Source organism: Giraffa tippelskirchi, chromosome 1 (genome assembly GCF_054371585.1).
Source record: "Giraffa tippelskirchi isolate mGirTip1 chromosome 1, T2T-mGirTip1v1.2.pri, whole genome shotgun sequence".
In the NCBI taxonomy this organism is placed as follows: Eukaryota; Metazoa; Chordata; class Mammalia; order Artiodactyla; family Giraffidae; genus Giraffa; species Giraffa tippelskirchi.
In genome coordinates, this window is record NC_137275.1 from 42,366,907 (window position 1) to 42,388,402 (window position 21,496).

Below are 21,496 nucleotides of genomic sequence, written 5' to 3' on the forward strand. Positions count from 1 at the left end.
AGTTGCAGCGAGTGGGGGCTATGCTATAGTTGCAGTGCATGGGCTTCTCATTGCCATGGCTTCTTTTGTTGTGGAGTGTGGGCTGTAGGCATGTGGGCTTCAGTAGTTGCAGCATGCAGCCTCAGTAGTTGCAAAACATGGGCTTAGTTACCCCATGACATGTGGGATCTTCCCTGCCCAGGGATCAAACCCATATCCCCTGCATTGGCAGGTGAATTCTCGGCCACTGGACCACCAGGGAGGTCCTCAACATTTTTTCCATTGGATCTTCTTTTCCTTAGCCTGAAAATATATTTCAGTTACTTTTTCTAAAAAAAATGACTTCCCTTGATACTTTGTCCTCTCAAAATGTGTGCTTTCATGAACTTGAACAAAGTATATTGTAATAGCCTTCTGATGATCCACCCATCTCTAAACTCATTGTAGTATGCATCTCCTTCCTATTGACATAACTCCTGAAAGTCACCAAAATTCAGTCCTCATTTTTTTATTCCTTGTCTTGTTTGATCCCATTTTTTACTGAACCATCTGTTTTCCTCCTCACTCACTTTGTCATTCTTTCTTCCATTGACTTCATCAACAGCAGTGTATTCTGTCCTGTCTTTGTCATTTTCTCTGGCACTTTCGCTCCTCTTCATCTCCATACGTAGATAATACCTCAGAGATTTGTTTTTGCCATCCTTTTCATTTTTGCAGATCTCATTTCTTCAGCTTCCACTTTGGTGCCTAAGATTCTCAGATGAAAAACTTTGTGAGACACGAATAGAGTATTGCTTTTTGTTAAGTATTGTTCCCCTGTGCTGACTCTCTCCTGAACTCTTAACATCACATTTCCTAATGCTTGCCTAAGTCCTTTCTTCTCTGTTTTTACTGCTACTGATTTCATTCAGATTCTCCTTAACTTCTCTGATTATTCCAAAGGCCACTGAAATTTTCCTCTTAATTCACTTTTTCCTCAAAATCCATTTTACACATTGCTTCCAGACCACTCTTAAGCAAAGTTCATATGTCTTTCCCTGATATTCAGAGCCTTCCATGATCTGACTTCACTCAATTTTTTCAGCTTATTCCCTTTCAGTTTATTCCCCATGTATCTCCCTGTGCTTCATACACTTTTGTTAATATTATATATGTGAAGGTGATAATGTGTTCTTTTGTTGGCCAAAGACATATTGTTGATGGCATCTATGCTTTGGAGATATTAACATCTTCAAATAAGGCCATCGTTGTATAATAGCATATGATAAAGGTAGAATATTAAGTCTCTTTTAGAAACTTGCCATTCAGTAATGGTCATAGAGTGATACTTTTTTTCCAGAAGCGTCTTAAAATTCACAATGACAGATACTAAGGTACTGCAAAGGGGAAAAGGTAGTATTTTGACAGTGCTCTAGAAATTTCCAGCTCTTTGTGATTTATCTTAGATTCTTATGTCTGTCCTGTGAAATAATTTTTTCTTTTCATTTAACTGACCATTATGTTTAATTTCAGGCTCTTGATGGTTTTTTTTTAGCAATCATGACAGATGGAAGCATAATATATGTGTCTGAGAGTGTAACTTCATTGCTTGAACATTTACCGGTAAGTATAAAAATCCTGTGATCTCTTTCTCACTTTAAAAAAAAAATTGTTTTATTAATATGTTTATTTTTGGAGGATAATTGATTTACAATATTGTGATAGTTTCTGCCATACATCAATATGAATCAACCATAGGTATACATATGTCCCCTCCCTCTTGAACCTCCCTCCTACCTCCCACCCCATCTTTCTCACTTAATGCCTATTTTTAAATGTTCTAAAACCTTAAGAAGGGAAGCCCCAGAGCACTGTTGAACAATGATCAGAGTGGGGATGAGACCTCTAAGTATGTCTTTGTTTTAGTATGGCTGTATTTTTTCAGGTCAGTCATGACTCTCATCTGTAGTAACTAAATATTCAACTCCTACTTTAACCTCTATTCTTCCTGTCTTCTTTATTCTAATGCTGAGTTTTCAATATTAACTTTAATCAGTGTGGTGGTGGTGTCACTTACTCATTGAAAATATCTTGGGAATAACTAAATTTCTACTGAGATATTTGTTGCAGCTAAATAATACTTTTCTCAAAAGAATGACTTACAAGAACATGCTGAAAATAATAGATACAGAACTTTTGTGCTCTGTGTCTTGAGTTGATAATATTTTAATGCCCATATTCCATTTGTTCTTAATATGACCCAAAGGGTAGATAATCAGAAAATAATTATATATAAATTTTGATTAGAATGGTGAGTACCTGAATTATGTGTTTGCTGTTTTACTTAACATATATTTATTGAACATCTATGCTACCAAATACTATACTAGGTGCTGTGCTCCAGTTGACGGTTTTTATGAATTTGAAGTCTTTGTTGAATATGTAATATTCTCATCTAAGGTGATGTTACACAAAAATGGGTTTGCCTCTTGGTGAGTGTCAAGCCATTAGACACAACCCAGGCAAAGATTAGGAGAAGGAAGGATTTATTATTACTTGCAGCAAGTAAGAACACTGATATCTTTCCCAAAGCAGTATCTCTCTGTACAGCAAAATTAGGGAATTTTTAAGCTAAGAGTACATGCATATTCATGAAGGGACTTGAGCAGAGGAGAATTCAGTATAAAAGTAGAGCAAAGGTCAACAGCATCTAAGCTTTACTTGATTGAAGTGAGAAAAGGTCAACATCATCATCATATTCGCCACTTAGCAGAGGGCCTTGGTTTCCTATAGAACTCGGGCATATTTTATATATATCCTTTGAGGAGGAACTGGAACTCTGCTTTCACTGCACTGTTGTTTGCCTGCCCTTTCTCTGTTCCTGTATTCCTTTGTTCCCTTAAGATCATTCATTACTAATATTCCTTCAAGGGCAAGCATTGTGGCCAAGCTTAGATTACAAAATGGCTTCTCTTATGTCAAGAAAGCTATTTCTGGTTCTCTTTTTCTGGGGACCCCCTAACTTACTGGCTTAAAATGGGGTTTGGATGTAAATATTTTGAAGTTACTTATAAATTACTCTTAAAATGCCATCTCTTGAAAATGTGTAACAATACGAAGTCATCTGTTCTGTTAAGATTTCTTTAAAGAGATGTTGAAAAGCAGTATCTCCTTCCCTCTGATTACGCTGCTGCTTTGTACTTTATGAAGAGAATTTACTCTATACTTAAAAGGCCAGATTCTATAAGGGTACTTTGTTTCTGAAAGCCAGGCAGTAAATAATTTGCTGATTTCTGTGTCACACAGAAAATGGCTTGGCTTTACTGCCTCTCTAGGGGCAGACCAAAGGACCGACTGATAACTGAATTTTTCTGGACAACTGTTTCCTTAAGAAAAAATTTGCATAGTAAGAAAAGCTAGGGAAAGAAATCCTTTGTAAGATTATGATATGACTAAGATAAGATTGAATAATAAAACAAAAGAATGAATATAACAAAACAGAAGCAGACTCACAGATAGAGAAAAACTAGCAGTTACCAGGGTGGCAGGGGATGGGAGAGGGATGTGATGGGGGAGGGGATTACCCATGCGATGTATAAAAGTCAAGCAACAAGGATATATTGTCTAGCACAGGGAAATATAGCCATTATTTTGCAATAACTTTAATTGGAGTGTAGTCTATTAAAACAGTTGAATCATTAATGTTGTACACCTAAAACTAATAATACTGTAAATCAACTGTAATAAAATAAGGTTGAGTAATTTGAGTAAACGTATAATTATAGGCTTTTAAACCTATAAACAATTTCATTGGATTTTCTTTCAGTTATGTATTTTTAGAAACTATATTGTCTTTAGTTACAATCAGGGAGTAATTTGCAGTGTGGTCAGACTTTTAAAAAGCCTGCTTCTTGGGCACTTTTCCTGGACTTCATTGAGAATTAGATGCCTTTTCTCGTGTTACCTTATACCTGCTGCCACCATGACACTTACAGTGAATTTTAATTTTCTGTTGATTTGGATTATAATGGTAAACTTTCTAAGTGCAGGGACTTTATCTCTGTATCCACATATGCTGGCTAATTTCTTAGTGAGGCGCTTAGTAATTATTGATTGCGTATAAGAAAGTGAGTAGATTATTTGAAATAGATGTTTTAAAGATTCCTTCCTAATGCCACACTGGATCTTTAGTGAGGGAATATTTCATGGCATATTGAAATAACGTGTGCAACAGACCTAGTTAGGACCCAGGTGTTTGATAATTAACATACTCCCCTCAATGAAAAACTTCATGACCATCTCATTGCCTCCTAGATTAAAAAACAATTAATTTTGGAGCTATTTTTACATTTGTAGAAAAATTAAGAAGATAGTACAGAGTGCCCCCATATCCCTACCCAGTTTCCTCTGTTAGTAACATCTTCTGGGTGTTTTTAACCGTTGGTGTCGCCCAAAGCATGTAGAGACCAGCGGATGAGTTTTTGGGCAGAAGAGATTGCCGCCGATACAGCAGACCCATTTCATTGCATACTGAGTTAATAGTATGCAATGTAAAACAGGTTTTTTTGGTTCTTTTTTTTTTTAAGCTGCTCTCCAGTTACGATGGATACTTTTCCTCACATCAATGACATTGCTATATTGTATTGTTTATTTGGCTGAGCTGAGTCTTAGTTACAGCACCTAGGATCTTTCTTGTGGTATGCAGGATTTTTTTTAGTTGTGGCATGTGGTATCTAGTTCCCTGACCAGGGATCAAACCCAGACCCCCTGCATTGGGAGCATAGATTCCTAGCCACTGGACCACCAAGGAAGTCCCCAGAAGGATGTTTTGATAAAATGAAATAAAACTTGTTTAGGATCAAACCCAATAAGGAAAAAAAAAGTGATTTTTCTCTTTTGGCCTGTCATTAATAATTAAACTGTAACAGATGCTAAGCAAAAGATTTAAAATAGTGGTGTCCCTTTCTTTCTGTGTTAACATACATACCTTTTTATCTAAAATATAATTTTGACTCTTGTCCCGAGGGGAAGAAACATTAGAAAATCTCTAAATATAAAGCTTTAGTGTTTATAATTCAGTTCTGTTGAGAAATTAAAATTTGCCATCTTAATCAGTGGTCAGTATGACTTAACAGTTTTAAACTTAAATTTTAAATCTAGCTATAAAATTGTATGTCTGATTCTATAGGTCTTGGAAAAAATTTTTTCTTAATTTTGTCATGTCATACTTATGAAACTAATTTAGGTAAATTTTAACCTATTTGTGGCTACTAATCAGGAAAGGAAATTTATGGATTTTTTGTTGTTGTTGTTCCTGAAGTGGTTTTCTACAACAAAATGATAAGGTCATACCACCTCCAGGGCAGAAAGGATTTTAGACATTTTTCGCCCAGCCCCTTTGTGTTTGAACCACATATGAACCACATATGGAACCACAGAGAACACATATGAACCACAGAGAATTGTGCAATAATTTAGTGGAAATACCAAGACATAAAGTCTCTCTACTGGGAAGTTAAAATTTGTAAAGTTTTACAATTCAAAATTGCATTCCTCCCACTTGCTTAAATGTGTTCCTGAGAAGATAGTATATTAAATTTGTTACCATGTAATACAGGGAGGAAGATTAACCATGTTACATAGCCTGACAGAGTCCAGGAATAACACTGCTATTATTAAGATATTGTATGAGCCTTTCATATCTATTTTTCTTAAGTTGATAATTTTGAAATATAAACACAAATGTGTATTAAGAAAGTCAGTACAATGTTTGGTGTAAATGCAGTATGCAGAAATAAAAAACTAGAATTTTTAAAGTAGTTATGATTATTTGGACTTCCCTATTTGCAAATAAATATTTTTAATAAGAAAACAAATATTTGAAATAAGTAAATAAAGCCTATCAAAGGGGCCAGAATCTTTGTTCTTTAGGCTCTGTCCATAGCTCTTCAGGCACTCTTACTAGATCTGATCCCTTGAGTCTATTCATCACTTCTATGGTATAATCATAAGGGATTTGATTTAGGTCATATCTGAATGTCCAAGTTGTTTTCCCTACCTTCTTCAATTTAAGCCTGAATTTTGCAATAAGGAGCTCATGATCCGTGCCACAGTCAGCTCTAGGTCTTGTTTTTGCTGACTGTATAGAACTTCTCCATCTTGGCTGCAAAGAACATATTCAGTGTGATTTTGGTATTGACCATCTGGTGATGTCCATGTGTAGAGTTGTTGGAAAAGGTTGTTTGCTCTGACTAGCATGTTCTCTTGACAAAACTCTGTTAGTCTTTGTCCTGCTTGTACTCCAAAGGCCAAACTTCCCTGTTACTCCAGGTCTCTTGACTTCCTACTTTTGCATTCCGATCCCCTACGATGAAAAGGACATCTTTTTCTGGTGTTAGTTCTAGAAGGTGTTGTAGGTCTTCACAGAACTGGTCAACTTCAGCTTCTTTGGCACCAGTGATTGGAGCATAGACTTAGATTACTGTGATGTGGAATGGTTTGTCTTGGAAACGAACCGAGATCATTCTGTCGTTTTTCAGGTTGTACCCAAGTACTGCATTTTGGACTCTTTTGTTGACTATGAGGACTACTCCATTTCTTCTAAGGGATTCTTGCCCACAGTAGTAGATATAATGGTCATTTGAATTAAATTTACCCATTTCCATCCATTTTAGTTCACTGATTGCTAAGATGTTGATGTTCACTCTTGCCATCTTCTGCTTGACCACTTCCCAATTTACCTTGATTCCTGGACCTAACATTCCAAGTTCCTGTGCAGTACTGTTATTTACAGCATTGGACTTTACTTTCACCGGTAGACACATGCACAACTGAACATCTTTACCACTTTGACCCACTTCATTCTCTGTGGTTGTTCAGTTGCTAAGTTGTGTGCATCTCTTTGCGACCCCATGAACTGCAGCAAGCCAGGCTTCCCTGTCCTTCACTATCTCCCAGTTTGCTCAAACTCACGTGCATTATGTCGATGATGCCATCCAGTCATCTCATACCCCCTTCTTCTCCTGCCCTCAATCTTCCAGCATCAGAGTCTTTTCCAGTGAGTTGGCTCTTCGCTTCAGGTGGCCAAAGTATTGAAGCTTCAGCTTCAGCATCAATCTTTCCAGTTGATTTCTTTTAGGATTGACTGGTTTGATCTCCGTTTTGTTCAAGAGACTCTCAAAAAGAGTTGAGGAAGGTAGGGATAACCACTAGGCCATTCAGATATAACCTAAATCAAATCCCTTATGATTATATAGTGGAGGTGATGAATATATTCAAGGGATTAGATCTGGTAGACCGAGTGCCTGAAGAGCTATGGACAGAGGTTCCTAACATGGTACAGGAGGCAGTGACTAAAACCATCCCCAAGAAAAAGAAATGCAAGAAGGCAAAGTGGTTGTCTGAGGAGGCATTACAAATAGCTTAGGAAAGAAGAGAATCGAAAGGCAAAGGAGAAAGGGAAAGGCATGTGCAACTGAACGCAGAGTTCCACAGAAGAGCAAGGAAAGATTAGAAGGGCTTCTTTAATGAACAATGAAAAGAAATAGAGGAAGACAACAGAAAGGAAAAGACTAGAGATCTCTTCAATGAAACCGGAGATATGAAGGTAACATTTCATGCAAGGATGGGCACAATAAAGGACAGAAATGGTATGGACCTAACAGAAGCAGGTGAGATTAAGAGATGTCAAGAATACCCAGAAGAACTCTACAAAAAAGATCTTCATGACCCAGATAACCGTGATGGTGTGGTCATTCACCTAAACCTGGACATCCTGGAGTGAGAAGTCAAGTGGGCCTTAGGAAACATTACTATGAATAAAGCTAGTGGAGGTGATGGAATTCCAGCTCAGCTATTTAAAATCCTGAAAGATGATGCTTTAAAGTGCTGCACTCAGTGTTTCAGCAAATTTGGAAAACTCAGCAGTGGCCACAGGACTGGAAAAAGTCAGTTTTCATTCCAGTGTCAAAGAATGTTTAAACTACTGTACAGTTGTGCTCATTTCACATGCTAGCAAGGCTATGCTCAAAATCCTTCAAGTTACGCTTCAAGAGTTATGTGAATCTATTACTTCCAAGTTGGGTTTAGAAGAGTCAGAGGAACCAGAGATCAAATTGCCAATGTTTGTTGGGTTATGGATAAAGCAATAAATTCCAGAAAAACATCTAATTCTGCTTTATTGACTATGCTAAAGCCTTTGAGTCTGTGGATCACAACAAACTGAAAAATTCTTCAAGAGATGGAAGTACCAGACCACCTTACCTCTTTTCCTGAGAAAACTGTATGCTGGTCAAGAAGCAACAGTTCGAACCAGACATGGAGCAAGGGACTGGTTCAAAATTGGGGAAGGAGTGTGACAAAGCTGTATACTGTCATTCTGCTTATTTAAACTTCTATGCAGGGTACATGATGCAAAATGCCAAGCTGCATGAATCACAAGCTAGAATCAAGATTACCAGGAGAAATATCTACAGCCTCAGATATGTACAGGATACCAATCTAATGGCAGAAAATGAAGAGGAAGTAAAGAACCTCTTGATGAGAGTGAAAGAAGAGAGTGAGAAAGCTGGCTTGAAACTCAGCATTAAAAAATTAAGATTGTGACATCTGATCCCATCACTTCTGGGCAAATAGAAGGGGGAAAAGTGGAAGGAGGGATAGGTTTTATTTTAGGGGGTTCCAAAATCACTGCGGACAATGACTATAGCCATGAAATAAAAGACACTTGCTCCTTGGAAGAGCTATGACAAATCTAGACAGTGTATTAGAAAGCAGAAACATAACTTTGATGACAAAGGTCCATATATTAGTAGTCAAAGCTATGGTATTCCTAGTAGTTACATATAGATGTGAGAGTTGAACCATAGAGGAGGCTCAGCACCAAAGAATTGATGCTTTTGAATTGAGGTGCTTGAGAAGACTCTTGAGAGTCCCTTGGACAGCAAGGAGATCAAACCAGTCAATCCTAAAGGAAATCAGTCCTGAATATTCATTGGAAGGACTGATGCTAAAGTTGAAGCTCCAGTACTTGGACCACCTGATGTGCGGAGCTGACTCATTTGAAAAGACCCTGATGCTGGGAAAGAATGAAGGTAAAAGGAGATGGGGGCAACAGAGGATGAGATGGTTAGATAGCATCACGGACTCAATGGACATGAATTTGAACAAATTCTAGGAGATAGTGGAGGAATGAGGAGCCTGGCATGCTGCAGTCCAGGGGATTGCAAAAAGTCGGACATGAGTTAGCAACTAGACAACAAACAACAACAATGCAGTTAAAAGACATATTTTTGGAAGAAGGAATTTCAGCTGGTCTGTGAAAGACAGAAGAGTACAAACAAGTGGTGAGAGAGGGGAAAGATTTACTTCATGGGGTGTACCTTGAAGGCTAGGGAAAGGACTGAAGAAAGTGTATATGGCTTGTATGAGAGTGGTAAACACCCCTATCCCACCTCTTACCATCCTCAGTGGCTCTCTGTTTTTTTGTTATTGTTTGAGGTTTTGTGTTCTGAACAATCTTTACAATATTTGAAATAGAAAATAAAAATGAAACTACTTAGTGGAACCCTTAGCCCTGTCTTCACAGTTTCTTTTCACCTCCCTTGCCTTCCATAGTCTTGGAGCTATCACTTCATTATCCCCAGGATTTCACAGAGCAGTTTGAAATGCAGAGAAACCAAGTAGACTGGATGGGATTTGTCAGGAAATGTAGTGGTAAAGAACTCACCTGCCAGTTCAGGAGACAGGAGACATGGGTTGGATCCCTGGGTCGGGAAGATCCCCTGGAGAAGGGCATGGCAACCCACTCCTGTATTCTTGCCTAGAGAATCTCGTGGACAGAGGGGTCTGACAAGGGTACAGTCCATGGGGTTGCACAGAGTCAGACATGACTGAAGCAACTTAGCACGCACACATACGTGATCTCACTAAAGTTTTATTGTCCATGGTTCTTATGGACAGGCACTGTCCTATTCGCTTTGGATTCCACAGCCATGTCACATTGTAGGCAACCTCTTGCTGGTCAGATTACTGTTGATTAAAGCCATATCTTAGCATAGATTATAATGCTCAGCATGTAAGTCATCTTTTTCGGGAAGAGGTTGTTTATCTTAAAGCATGACTTTTTGACAGTGGGATACAGGTTAGATGACTGGAAAAGATGAAATAAAGAAAGGACACATTGGACGATTGAACTGACAGCAAAGTCAAGTCTTCTCTTCATGTAGCCTGTGGCTCATACTGTGGTCCTTTATTTGTAGTGTATACCCCACTCACCAGAGGTTGGTATGTACAGTAAGGCTACATCTGGTAGCTAGAGATTCTTTTAATAAGCTTTCTTAGTCCTGTTATATTTTACATGTTCACATGTGGTAAAACTTAAAATTTACCTAAATTTCAAAGGTCATATTGATCATGAATCTGATGATGCTAGTATCAGAGACGGTGAGATCATGGAAACTTTTTTCACCTTCTCAATCTTGTCTTTTGAGTTGTACTCTGAAACTTGATATTTGTCAGTGTTTACAGATAATGAAATGTCAACCATATGCTCGTCTGATGTTTAAGAGTGATTATATATTTTTAAAATATATTTCTCTTGAATCACTGTAATTATTTAATTTTTAAAAATTTCTTTTTCAGTCAGATCTTGTGGATCAAAGTATATTTAATTTTATCCCAGAGGGGGAACATTCAGAGGTTTATAAAATGCTCTCTACCCATCTGCTGGAAAGTGATTCATTAACCCCTGAATATTTAAAATGTAAGTAGTACCTCTTAAGTGAAAAGTTACACGGATTTGGTTGCATTATCCTTTACTTTTGTAATTTCGTGACAGAGATATGTTTAACCAAATTAACACATAGCATCATTCCAAATCCCATATTAGATCCTTTTTAAATATTAAAATATAATGGAATTATGACCATGTTAAAAGTCTGAACTCTATTCCAGAATACAGTGAAATCTCATCTGTTATAATATGCCATAAAACTATTTTACAGAAAAATGGAACTCAGCAATATAGTCTTATTAATTTTTATATAAAATCTTACTGTAGTAAGAGAAAATTAAGGGTTTTTATTTTCACCATCACTAACCAATTGAACACTGAAACTATGAGACAAAACTTAATGTTTTTTATAAAATTACTTAAAGAAATTTTGTGCTCTATTAAGCAGAATTAAACAGTAATTTTTTGGATATGTCTAATGTGCCATATGGGAATCCCCTGCCAATGCAGAGATGCAGGTTTGATCCCTGGGTTGGGAAGACCCCATGGAGAAGGAAATGGCAACCCACTCCAACCCACTCCAGTGTTCTTGCCTGGGAAATCCCATGGACATAGGAGCCTGGTATATAATTCATGGGGTCGCAAAAGAGTCAGACATGACTTCGCAAGTAAACAACAAAGCAGCAGTGTACCAGACACTTGTGCTATATAACAGAAATGCCAAGAATAGGGAAATATAGTCCTTGCCTTTAATAAGTATAAAATATTGTCGTATAATCTGACTTTCCTCCTAGATTCATTGACCATAGTACCTTGTTTTCGTTTAGGTTTTTTTTTTTTCTTTTTAAACTGGAAGATTATTGTTTTACAATGTTGTGTTGGTTTCTGCCACACAGCAATGTGAATCAGCCATAAGTATGCATATGTCCCCTCCCTCTGGAACTTCCCTCTCACCCCTCGTCTTCTTGAATAAATTACCCTGTGTAAAGTCTGAAATCATGACAGCTCTACATTTGGCCATTAGCTATTAGATGTCTTCTTTAAATACTTTTTTCATGGCTTTTAAATTTTGACTTTTCTTATAGTGGTGATGGTTTAGTTGCTAAGTCATGTCTGACTCTTGCAACCCCATGGACCATAGCCCACCAGGCTCCTCTGTCCATGGGATTCTCTAGGCAAAAATACCAGAGTGGGTTGCCATTTCCTTCTCCAGGGGATCTTCCTGACCCAGGGATTGAACCCAGGTCTCCTGCATTGCAGGCAGATTCTTTACTGACTGAGCTACAAGGGAAGCTGATATTAATCATTTTAAAGGTTCTTCATATTTGGAATCTTCGATTATGTAGAACACTAACTGTTCAACAATTGAGATACACATACACACACATGTAAGTATGTGTGAATGTATGTTTTTGATAAGAATAGATAGTCTTTCAGAAGAAGTTGAGAAGAGTTAAGAGACCAGGAGAATACATTTGAAGCCTATTTATAATTGTTAAAAAACCAAATTCTTATGACACGACTAAGAGACTAGTCTTTCATCTAGGAGAAAGATTTGGGTTGGATATAATGATGCAGTGACCAGTTATATGCCTGTAAACAATAGTATTTGAAGTCAATTCAGTTCAATCGCATCCCCCTCTTTGCGACCCAATGGACTGATATACAAAATAAAGTTATTTCCACAGATGAAAAGGATGTTTCATGCCAAAGGAATGAACATGATTTAAAACAGGGGAAATTGCTAGGAAAATTCAGGATTCTCCAAATAGGTCATTTGTACCATAATGAAGGTAAGGTAGTACAAGTGATGTGTTTGTGTCTAGAGAAGGAAATAAAGCCTAATATTTCATCCTTAACAGTTTGGTTTTTATTTTTTTACTTAGTGAGAAGCCAGCAAAAAGGGGATTTGGGTGGTTTTGTGGTTCAAAAAGAAAATCTCTCGGGGAAAATTTTGGAAAAATGGCTAGACTTGAGGTTAAAAGGACAGCATAGAAGTAAGGATGGAGAGGAAAGCATGCCTATGAGTGTTGAGATGAACTCAGTAGGATTTGGTGTTAAGCACTGGTGTCAAAACAGCTAGAGATCGTCAGTGGGGAAGGTTTTAGGAAGAAGGTAAAGAGTTTGAACCTGCTGAGTTTAATGATAAAGCCATTGCTAATAATAACAGAAGAGTATGAGTTGGATACTATAAGTGAGGAGAGGTGTTATCAGTCCTTGAGTGCTGAAATAATAATGATGAAAGTAATACTAATCTAAGAGGAGTAGGCAAGGGTGAGTCTGAGTGGCAGGAGTGTGGAGGCATAGAGAATACATTTTTGCAGTTACCTAGATGCAAGGTCATTTACATTGGTACCAAAATGGTGGCACTGGCTGCTCACGTGGAAAAAAATGGCTCATGAGAGCGTTCTTGGTGTAATAAACAGCAGATCCTGGTTACAGATTTAGTTTTTGAGCTGGTGATACAAAGAGAGAACAAATTGATGTGATTTCTAACTAAGGAGATAGGACAGAGGGGAACGACAGCTGCCTTAGGAAGAAAGAAGGAAAAATTCACTTTCAAGTATTTTGAATTTAAGTTACTGGTGGAACAGTCAGGTACAAATGTCCTGAAAAATAGTGAAATGAGACTTGGTCTTACATAAAATGTTAAAATTGGTGAGAGAGATTTGGGAGTAAATAAGTTTGTCAGTGCTGGTAAGTTTTTAAAGCATAATAGATTACAATCAAAAGAACTTTTGTGAATGTCTATAGTTTGTTGACTGATTAATAGAAGGGAGAGAAATAGTAAGGTAGGAAGGTAAGTTTCATGCTATGGGAATGAAAACACGTGAGTTTTAAGAAGAGGTAAAAACAATGAACAGCAATTTCCGTAGAAGTGTGAGGGCAAAAGCCATAATACATGAAGTTAAGAAAGGTGAACATATGAAAACTAGAGCACAGAATGAGAAGGAAGGAGATCTGTGTTACTAGAAAGAATAGCATGAAAAAAGACCTGAATAAATTTAAAAGTAGAAAAGTAAGGACCCAAAGAAGAACATGTGTGAATGCTAAAGGAATGAATGGTTTTGGTGGTCCTAGAGAAGGAAGATGGGAAAGACTGTCTAAAGTAGAGATAGAAGAATTGGAATAGGAAGCAAGACCTTTCTTTGAGATTAGAGGGATGAATGACAAGGAAGGACAAATAAAAATGGAGGAACATGGAGTTACTTGTATCAGAAGATCTGTCTTCTTTATTAAGGACAAGATGAGATCATCTCCTGAAGAGACTCTGCTTTTATGGATTAAACGCAATGTCATTGAGGACCTCTGTATGAGCAAATAGTAATTGTAAACTTACACAACTGTTAGAATCTTATTTTGTGTGGCTTATTTATGGTAAATCACAAAATACGTTTTATTTTTCTCTTATTTCAGCAAAAAATCAGTTAGAATTTTGTTGTCATATGCTTCGAGGAACAATAGACCCAAAGGAGCCATCTACTTATGAATATGTGAAATTTATAGGAAATTTCAAATCTTTAAACAGTGGTAAGTTAAAATGCTTCTCTTACGATGTGTTTTCACTTGGTATTCTTTTAAGCTCTTAAAGACAAATGTTCAAGTATCAATAAAAACTAGATTTTTACTGGAGTAACAACTGATGATATTTATTTCCTTATTGCTTTAGTATCCACTTCAGCACACAATGGTTTTGAAGGAACAATACAACGCACACATAGGCCTTGTTATGAAGACAGAGTTTGTTTTGTAGCTACTGTCAGATTAGCTACACCTCAGTTCATCAAGGTATGTTTCGGTTTCCCAGAGGGGTTTCACTTCATATTATGGGACCTATCTGTTGTTTTTTTTATCGTTTCCAGATACTTCCTATAAACATTAAGGTAGTAATGGCCATGATTCATTAAACATGTATGATCATAATATTTTTGAAGCAAATAATGAGTTATCAAAGCACTCATCAAATTATAGAACTGATTTTTTGATAATACACCTTGTGTTGGGTTGGCGAAAAATTTCATTTGGGTTTATGAAGTTTTTGGCCGTTAACCAGTGGTTATATATCACCATTGTCTTGCTTTTGTGCAAAATTTTGAGGTGCTTTTGTTGTATAGTTCACAAATACATTAAAGGGGAAAGGCCAAAGATTGCTTTTGAAATTTTCTTTTGAAATACACAGGTGACCTTTTTATTACATTTAATTTACCTTTTCAATTTTAAAAGTCAATTAAATAATTTTATTTTTATATCCTGGGTCCAGGAAGTAGATGATTTGTAGGAAAGTCAGAAAAGGAAAGACTTCAGTCACTTGCAAGTAGCTGAAAATAAGCCAGGCTAAGATTTTAAATTTAGGGAAATACCATAGGACAAAGTGCTGAATTAGCAGTTAGAGGATCTTAAACCAGTCTGACTCTACTTGTTTTGATCGTAGGAAATAATGGCAGTGGTGACATGCTTTTTGTGTGCTTACAACATGCTGTTTATGTGCATTATCTCATTTAATACTTACAAATGGTGGTATGATCACCATTTTATATATAAGGAAACTGTGGCTTAGGGAAGTTAAGTTACTTACCCAGAGTCACAGCTATTAAGTAGTAGAACTGAGATTGATTCTAATTCATTTTCTTTCTAAGCCCAAGCTCTTAATCACTACATTGTGTTGCAGAAGGTCATTCAAGGACACGGGCAGGTTGGAATACATTGTTGAGAATGACTAGAGTCTAGGGTTACTGTGAGTGGAGGGAGGGTAGGGATGTTGAGAGATGAGGTTAGAAAAGTAAGCAGATGCTGGCAGTGATATATGTTTCTTTCTTTGTTGTTTGTTTCTCCTTGTTTAGATTTTGTCCTAATGGAATGAGCAGCCATTAAGATTTTTTGTCAGGGAAATTATACAATCCTGTTTGAGTATTTATAAGGTCATTGTGTCCAGAATAGAAGATGAGTTGAAGGACAAGGAAACTTGTTTGGGGAGACACTTTGCAATAATGTGAGCCAGTGAGGGCAACTAGAGTCTAAACTAAGACCCTGAAGATGGATGGGATTGAATCGATTTTTAAAAAAAAAACTTAGAAGGTGAAACTGAAGGGATTTAGTCGTGGCCATTTAGATGGTGAAAGGTGAAAATGAGTGTATTGTGACTATTAGAGTTTAGACTTGATGGCACAGTACAGGTATGCCTCCGTAAATGAGATGGAACATTATGTAACTGGATATGAGGATTAAAATAGTTGGTTCATTTTAGGACATGTTAAGTTTGTGATACGTGGGAGCATCCAGACAGAAATATAGAACTATAATTCAGGAAAGAGATTAGAATGAGACTTTATAGGCATGTGAGTGAATAGAGAAATGTGTGGGGTGAGAAGTACTCCCCCAGAGGACTGCATCTGTTTATTGCCACATTCCTTAGTACTGGAAAATAAAAACGTTTTTTTAAAAAAATGTTTAGGGAAAAGTTAGCTAAAAATGACTTATACAGCTAGCAATATTTAGGAATTTGCTGAGTACACGGAAAAGTATTTCTCAATTTTAATTATTTATTTGTAGGAAATGTGCACTGTTGAAGAACCTAATGAAGAGTTTACATCTAGACATAGTTTAGAGTGGAAGTTTCTATTTCTAGATCACAGGTAACTCCCATTTTTAAATTCTATAAAAAGATTAATCATTATAATTCTTGTCAAAGACAAACTTTTTCTAGTCAGGATGCTCAAACTCATTATCCATTATTTAAAAAATAAAGTTTCCTCCCAAAGTTGGTTTGTAGTTGAATACTTTTTATTAATGGAAAAAGTCATAATATTGTTTTATATGTAATTTAGGGCACCACCCATAATAGGATATTTGCCATTTGAAGTTCTGGGAACATCAGGCTATGATTACTATCATGTGGATGACCTAGAAAATTTGGCAAAATGTCATGAGCACTGTAAGTAGATTTTAATACTTTGGGTGGTAATACTTTTTTTAATATGTAAATAACTATCGTATTAATAGAAGGTGGTAAAACAGACCATTTTTGTATTTTTGAAATGTATGAGAAAAATTTCTTTTGTATGCATTACTACTTCTAATAGGAATCCTAGATCAAGTCTAAATTAAACTTCCTCCCATTTTACATACTTCAATCTATAGTAGTAAGTACAGTTTTATAATATGGCATCTAATAAATCTTGTTTTGAAGTATAGAAGTTCTATATCCAAAGTTAAGAGAAGTAGATTCCTTTGAAAATTATAATATTAGAACACTGTTTCATGAATTTTTATTTCCAGGCATGTGAGTCTGTGCAGGAGGTAATGCCACATTTAAAGAATCTCTTTTAGAAAACTCAGTGAGTGCTTCATTAATGTTACCTGCCATTGTTATATTAACAGAAGGAACATTATCATCTCATTTTGCCCTGTTCTGAACAACTTACATGTATTATTTTCATTATTCATAGTCACAGTTGTATAATAGAAAGTAGGTACTGTTATTATCTCCACAAGTAAACTGAGACACAGAAAGGCTAACTAATTTACTTACAGTCCCATAACATTGGTGGCAGACATCAAAAAGTCTACAAACAATAAATGAGGGTGTGGAGAAAAGGGAACCTTCTTACACTGTTGGTGGGAATGCAGACTAGTACAGCCACTATGGAGAACAGTGTGGAGATTCCTTAAAAAGCTGGGAATAGAACTGCTGTATGACCCAGCAATCCCACTGCTGGGCATACACACCAAGGAAACCAGAATTGAAAGAGACACATGTACCCCAGTGTTCATTACAGCGCTGTTTACAATAGCCAGGACATGGAAGCAACTTAGATGTCCATCAGCAGAGAAATAGATAAGAAAGTTGTGGTACTTCTACACAATGGAATATTACTCAGCTATTAAAAAGAATGCATTTGAGTCAGTTCTGTTAAGGTGGGTGAAACTGGAACCTATTATACAGAGTGAAGTAAGTCAGAAAGAAAAACACCAATACAGTATATTAACGCATATATATGGAATTTAGAAAAATGGTAACAACGATCCTGTTTGTAAGACAGCAAAAGAGACACAGATGTAAAGAACAGACTTTTATCTTCTGTGGGAGAAGGTGAGGGTGGGATGATTTGAGAGAATAGCATTGAAACATGTATATTACCATATGTGAAACAGATGACCAGTCCAAGTTCAATGCATGAAACAGGGCCCTCAAAACTGGTGCTCTGGGACAACCCAGAGGGGTGGGGTGGGGAGAGAGGTGTGAGGGGATTCAGGACGGGGGGGACACATGTACACCTGTGGCTGATTCATTTCGATGTATGGCAGAAACCACCACAATATTGTGAAGTAATTAGCCTCCAATTAAAAAAACAAAAAACATTGGTGGCAGAGATAGGATTAGAGTCTGGACCTCCTCCTTTACCACATGCTGTTTGTTCATTCTTTGTTTCAGAAGTTTGTTTTAATAGGTTTCATTTGCTTCTCTGATCCTCCTTCCTAAATCTTTCCCTCTTGAGTGTCCTCTAAAGCTTAACTAGATATTTAATGTACCTGCATGTCTTAGGCTGGTTTATAAACCTCTCTGAAAATAAAGCATGTTATATAATATCACAAAAGAAATATTTTTCACTTCCTGTGATATGGGCACTAGGCTCCGTGATGTATTAAAAAAAATCTGACACCTCTATTAACTAGCTGGATAATTTTTGACAAGCAATTTCAAGTATGTAGACTTTGATTTCCTCATGAATAGTGACGGGTTGGAGGGGAGAGAGCGAACACAATTCCGGTCCAGCCTGTCTTAACGTTTTGTCCACTGAATACCAGTCTATTAAAAATAATCTTATGGTCAAAGAAAATTAGGTAAGAGTTCATAATCAGTCCCCATCCCACCACCAGAATCTTGACAGATTAGCATACTCAAGGCTTTGAGAAGAACAAATTTTCCCAAGTTAATTTAACACAGAACCCATTTTTTGCTTAATATCTGCTAAAAGACTTTTGAACTTATAATCTGCAGAGAATGTTTTGGGAAATACTGCTTGAAATACTGTTTTAGGAAATCAGCTACTTGAAATAATTAAGTTTTTCTGATTTTGTTAAGTTAAGGTTTAGAAGTAAATGCCTCAAAAATGCTATACTTGGACTTCCTGGTGGTCCAGTGGTTTAAAATGCACCTACCACTGCAGAGGACACAGGTTCAAATCCCTGGTCTGGGAAGATCCCACATGCTGCAGGGAAACTAAGCCCATGTGCCGCAACTGTTGAAGCCTACGCGCTGGAGCCCATGCTCTGTAATAAGTGAAACCACTTCAGTGAGAAGCCCGCACACCACAACTGGAGCGTGCCTCAGCTCTCCCGAAACTAGAGAAATAAGCTTTCTAAGCGGTGTAGCAACAAAGACCCAGTGCAGCCAAAAAATAAAAGATGATGTATTTGCAGAGGGTGAGGGGTGGGGTATGGGGAGTCAGGTGTGATTACTTATTGCTATTATCCTCAATATATCTTAGCAGGAGAGAGTCAGTATGTGAATAATTTATTCTCAAGTATTTGGACATTTATTGTGTATGAAAAATAACTACGATCAGCAATAACAGGCTATAAGTTGGGCACTATAGAATATTTGATATACTATATGTTATTGAAAAGCCAGAAGAATTATTTATTATATATATAGATAGATATAAATGTGAGTGATACCTTTGGGTAAAAATCTAGTAATACGAATCAAAAAATATTTTTTTCTTCTTAGTAATGCAATACGGAAAAGGCAAATCTTGTTACTATAGGTTCCTGACCAAAGGACAGCAGTGGATTTGGCTTCAAACTCATTATTATATCACTTACCATCAGTGGAATTCAAGGCCAGAGTTTATTGTTTGTACTCATACCGTAGTAAGGTAATAATTCTTTTACAGAATTTCTGAATATGGAAACATTCATAATGATTCTGGAATGTAGTTTTATGTATGACTTATTAAGAAGTACAGAGTGATTTTTTTCCTCCATTTTTTCGTATATATATTTTCAACTTATTATTAAATTTACTTATAGGCATTATATAGAAATAAAGATACATAATTTCTGACATAAGTTTTACGGTTTAGAGCAGATGTTGTAACTGTCTTTTATATACCACAGTCAGTCATGTAAACGGAGAGCTGGAGTAGATAAAAGCATACTGTTCCTTTATTTAATTCCTCTTGATTTAGGTCCTGTGTGGTTACAGATCATTTATAGTAGTACATAAAACTTTTTAGATATGTAAAAAAAAGAAATTTGAATTAAGATGCATTCTGTATATATATATATAGTACTATATATGTATATGTTTTAGGGTTTTTTTTGGTGCATAGAAAATAGTCTGGAATTTGTGATGAACAAGTGAGATACATAATGAACATTGAATTGTTGCACCTCTGCAGTGTTTTAAATGAATGATCAAACACTGAAATTGTTTTTTCCCACTTGTAGTTATGCAGAAGTTAGGGCTGAAAGACGACGAGAACTTGGCATTGAAGAGTCTCTTCCGGAGACAGCTGCTGACAAAGTATGTATCTTACAGGTTTTTTAAAAATTATTACTTCTCAATGAATAACAAGACTCAATAATTTACAGAAAAATTGTTTTTCAAATATTTCATTTACTTGTAATTATAACTATAGTATTTATTTTTATATTAAATTTAATATTTTAAAACCTCATGTGTTTTTAAAAAAGATTTGAAGGGCCTGCTATTTAGAGATCATTGTATGAGAGACATGTATGATCTCAGAATTAAACTAACATTTATTATAATCTGCTAGGCTCTGGTTTTTATATGAAATATGAAATGTCATTTATTTCTCAGACATCCTTATCTGGATATATCCCTACTTTGAAAATATTAAAACTGAGCTTAAAGAATCATGACTGGGAAGTTATAGTCAGATTTTGAACACTGGTTTTTCTTTTCATTATATCAGGTAGAAATATAGTGTATTAGCTATCTATTGCTGTGTAACAAAACTTAATGATGTAAAATAACACACATATATTATCTCAGTAGTTTCTGTGAGTCAAGAATCCAGACACAGTTTAGTTGGGCACTCTGCTTCAGAATTGGGCATGAGTCTGTAATCAAGGTTTCAGTCCAGGGTTCCTCACAAGCCTGTAATCAAGGTGTCAGTGGAGCCGCAGTCATCTCCAGGTTCAGTCAAGGCAGAATCTCTTTCCAAGCTCACTTAGTGGTTGAAATGCATATGAAAACCCAACAGGGTATCACCTCATACCTGTAAGAATGGCTGTTATTAGCAATCTAAACAAGATGAAAAGGCAGAGAAATACTCAGCAAGTAAAGGAAAATGATAAATGCCCACCAAACCAAACAAAAGAGGAGGATATAGGGAATCTATCTGAAAAAGAATGTAGAATAATGATAATAAAAATGATCCAAAATCTTGAAAACAAAATGGAGTTACAGATAAATAGCCTGGAGACAAGGATTGAGAAGATGCAAGAAATGTTTATCAAGGACCTAGAAGAAATAAAAAGGAGTCAATATATAATGAATAATGAAATAAAGGAGATAAAAGACACTCTGGAGGGAACCAACAGTAGAATAACGGAGGCAGAAGATAGGATAAGTGAGGTAGAAGATAGAATGGTGGAAATAAACGAAGCAGAGAGGAAAAAAGAAAAAAGAATCAAAAGAAATGAGGAAAACCTCAGGGACCTCTGGGACAATATGAAACGCCCCAACATTCGAATCATAGGAGTCCCAGAAGAAGAAGATAAAAGGAAAGGCCATGAAAAAATACTCAAGGAGATAATAGTTGAAAATTTCCC

General features: G+C 36.4%; 1 protein-coding gene across 50 annotated transcripts in view; it reads left to right on the top strand.

Moving 5' to 3' along the window:
- CLOCK (clock circadian regulator) overlaps positions 1-21,496 on the top strand; it is a 119,580-nt gene that overhangs the window by 68,599 nt on the left and 29,485 nt on the right. For 43 of the 50 annotated variants that reach the window (XM_081589393.1, XM_081589646.1, XM_081589402.1 and 40 more), the window contains 8 exons: positions 1,492-1,581; positions 10,600-10,720; positions 14,108-14,221; positions 14,361-14,479; positions 16,241-16,323; positions 16,516-16,622; positions 19,422-19,569; positions 20,144-20,219. In XM_081589393.1, coding sequence (XP_081445519.1) covers positions 1,492-1,581; positions 10,600-10,720; positions 14,108-14,221; positions 14,361-14,479; positions 16,241-16,323; positions 16,516-16,622; positions 19,422-19,569; positions 20,144-20,219 — 858 coding nt within the window. The remainder of the gene's footprint in view (positions 1-1,491; positions 1,582-10,599; positions 10,721-14,107; positions 14,222-14,360; positions 14,480-16,240; positions 16,324-16,515; positions 16,623-19,421; positions 19,570-20,143; positions 20,220-21,496) is intronic. The other 7 variants (XM_081589687.1, XM_081589728.1, XM_081589718.1 and 4 more) reach the window with 1 other exon arrangement.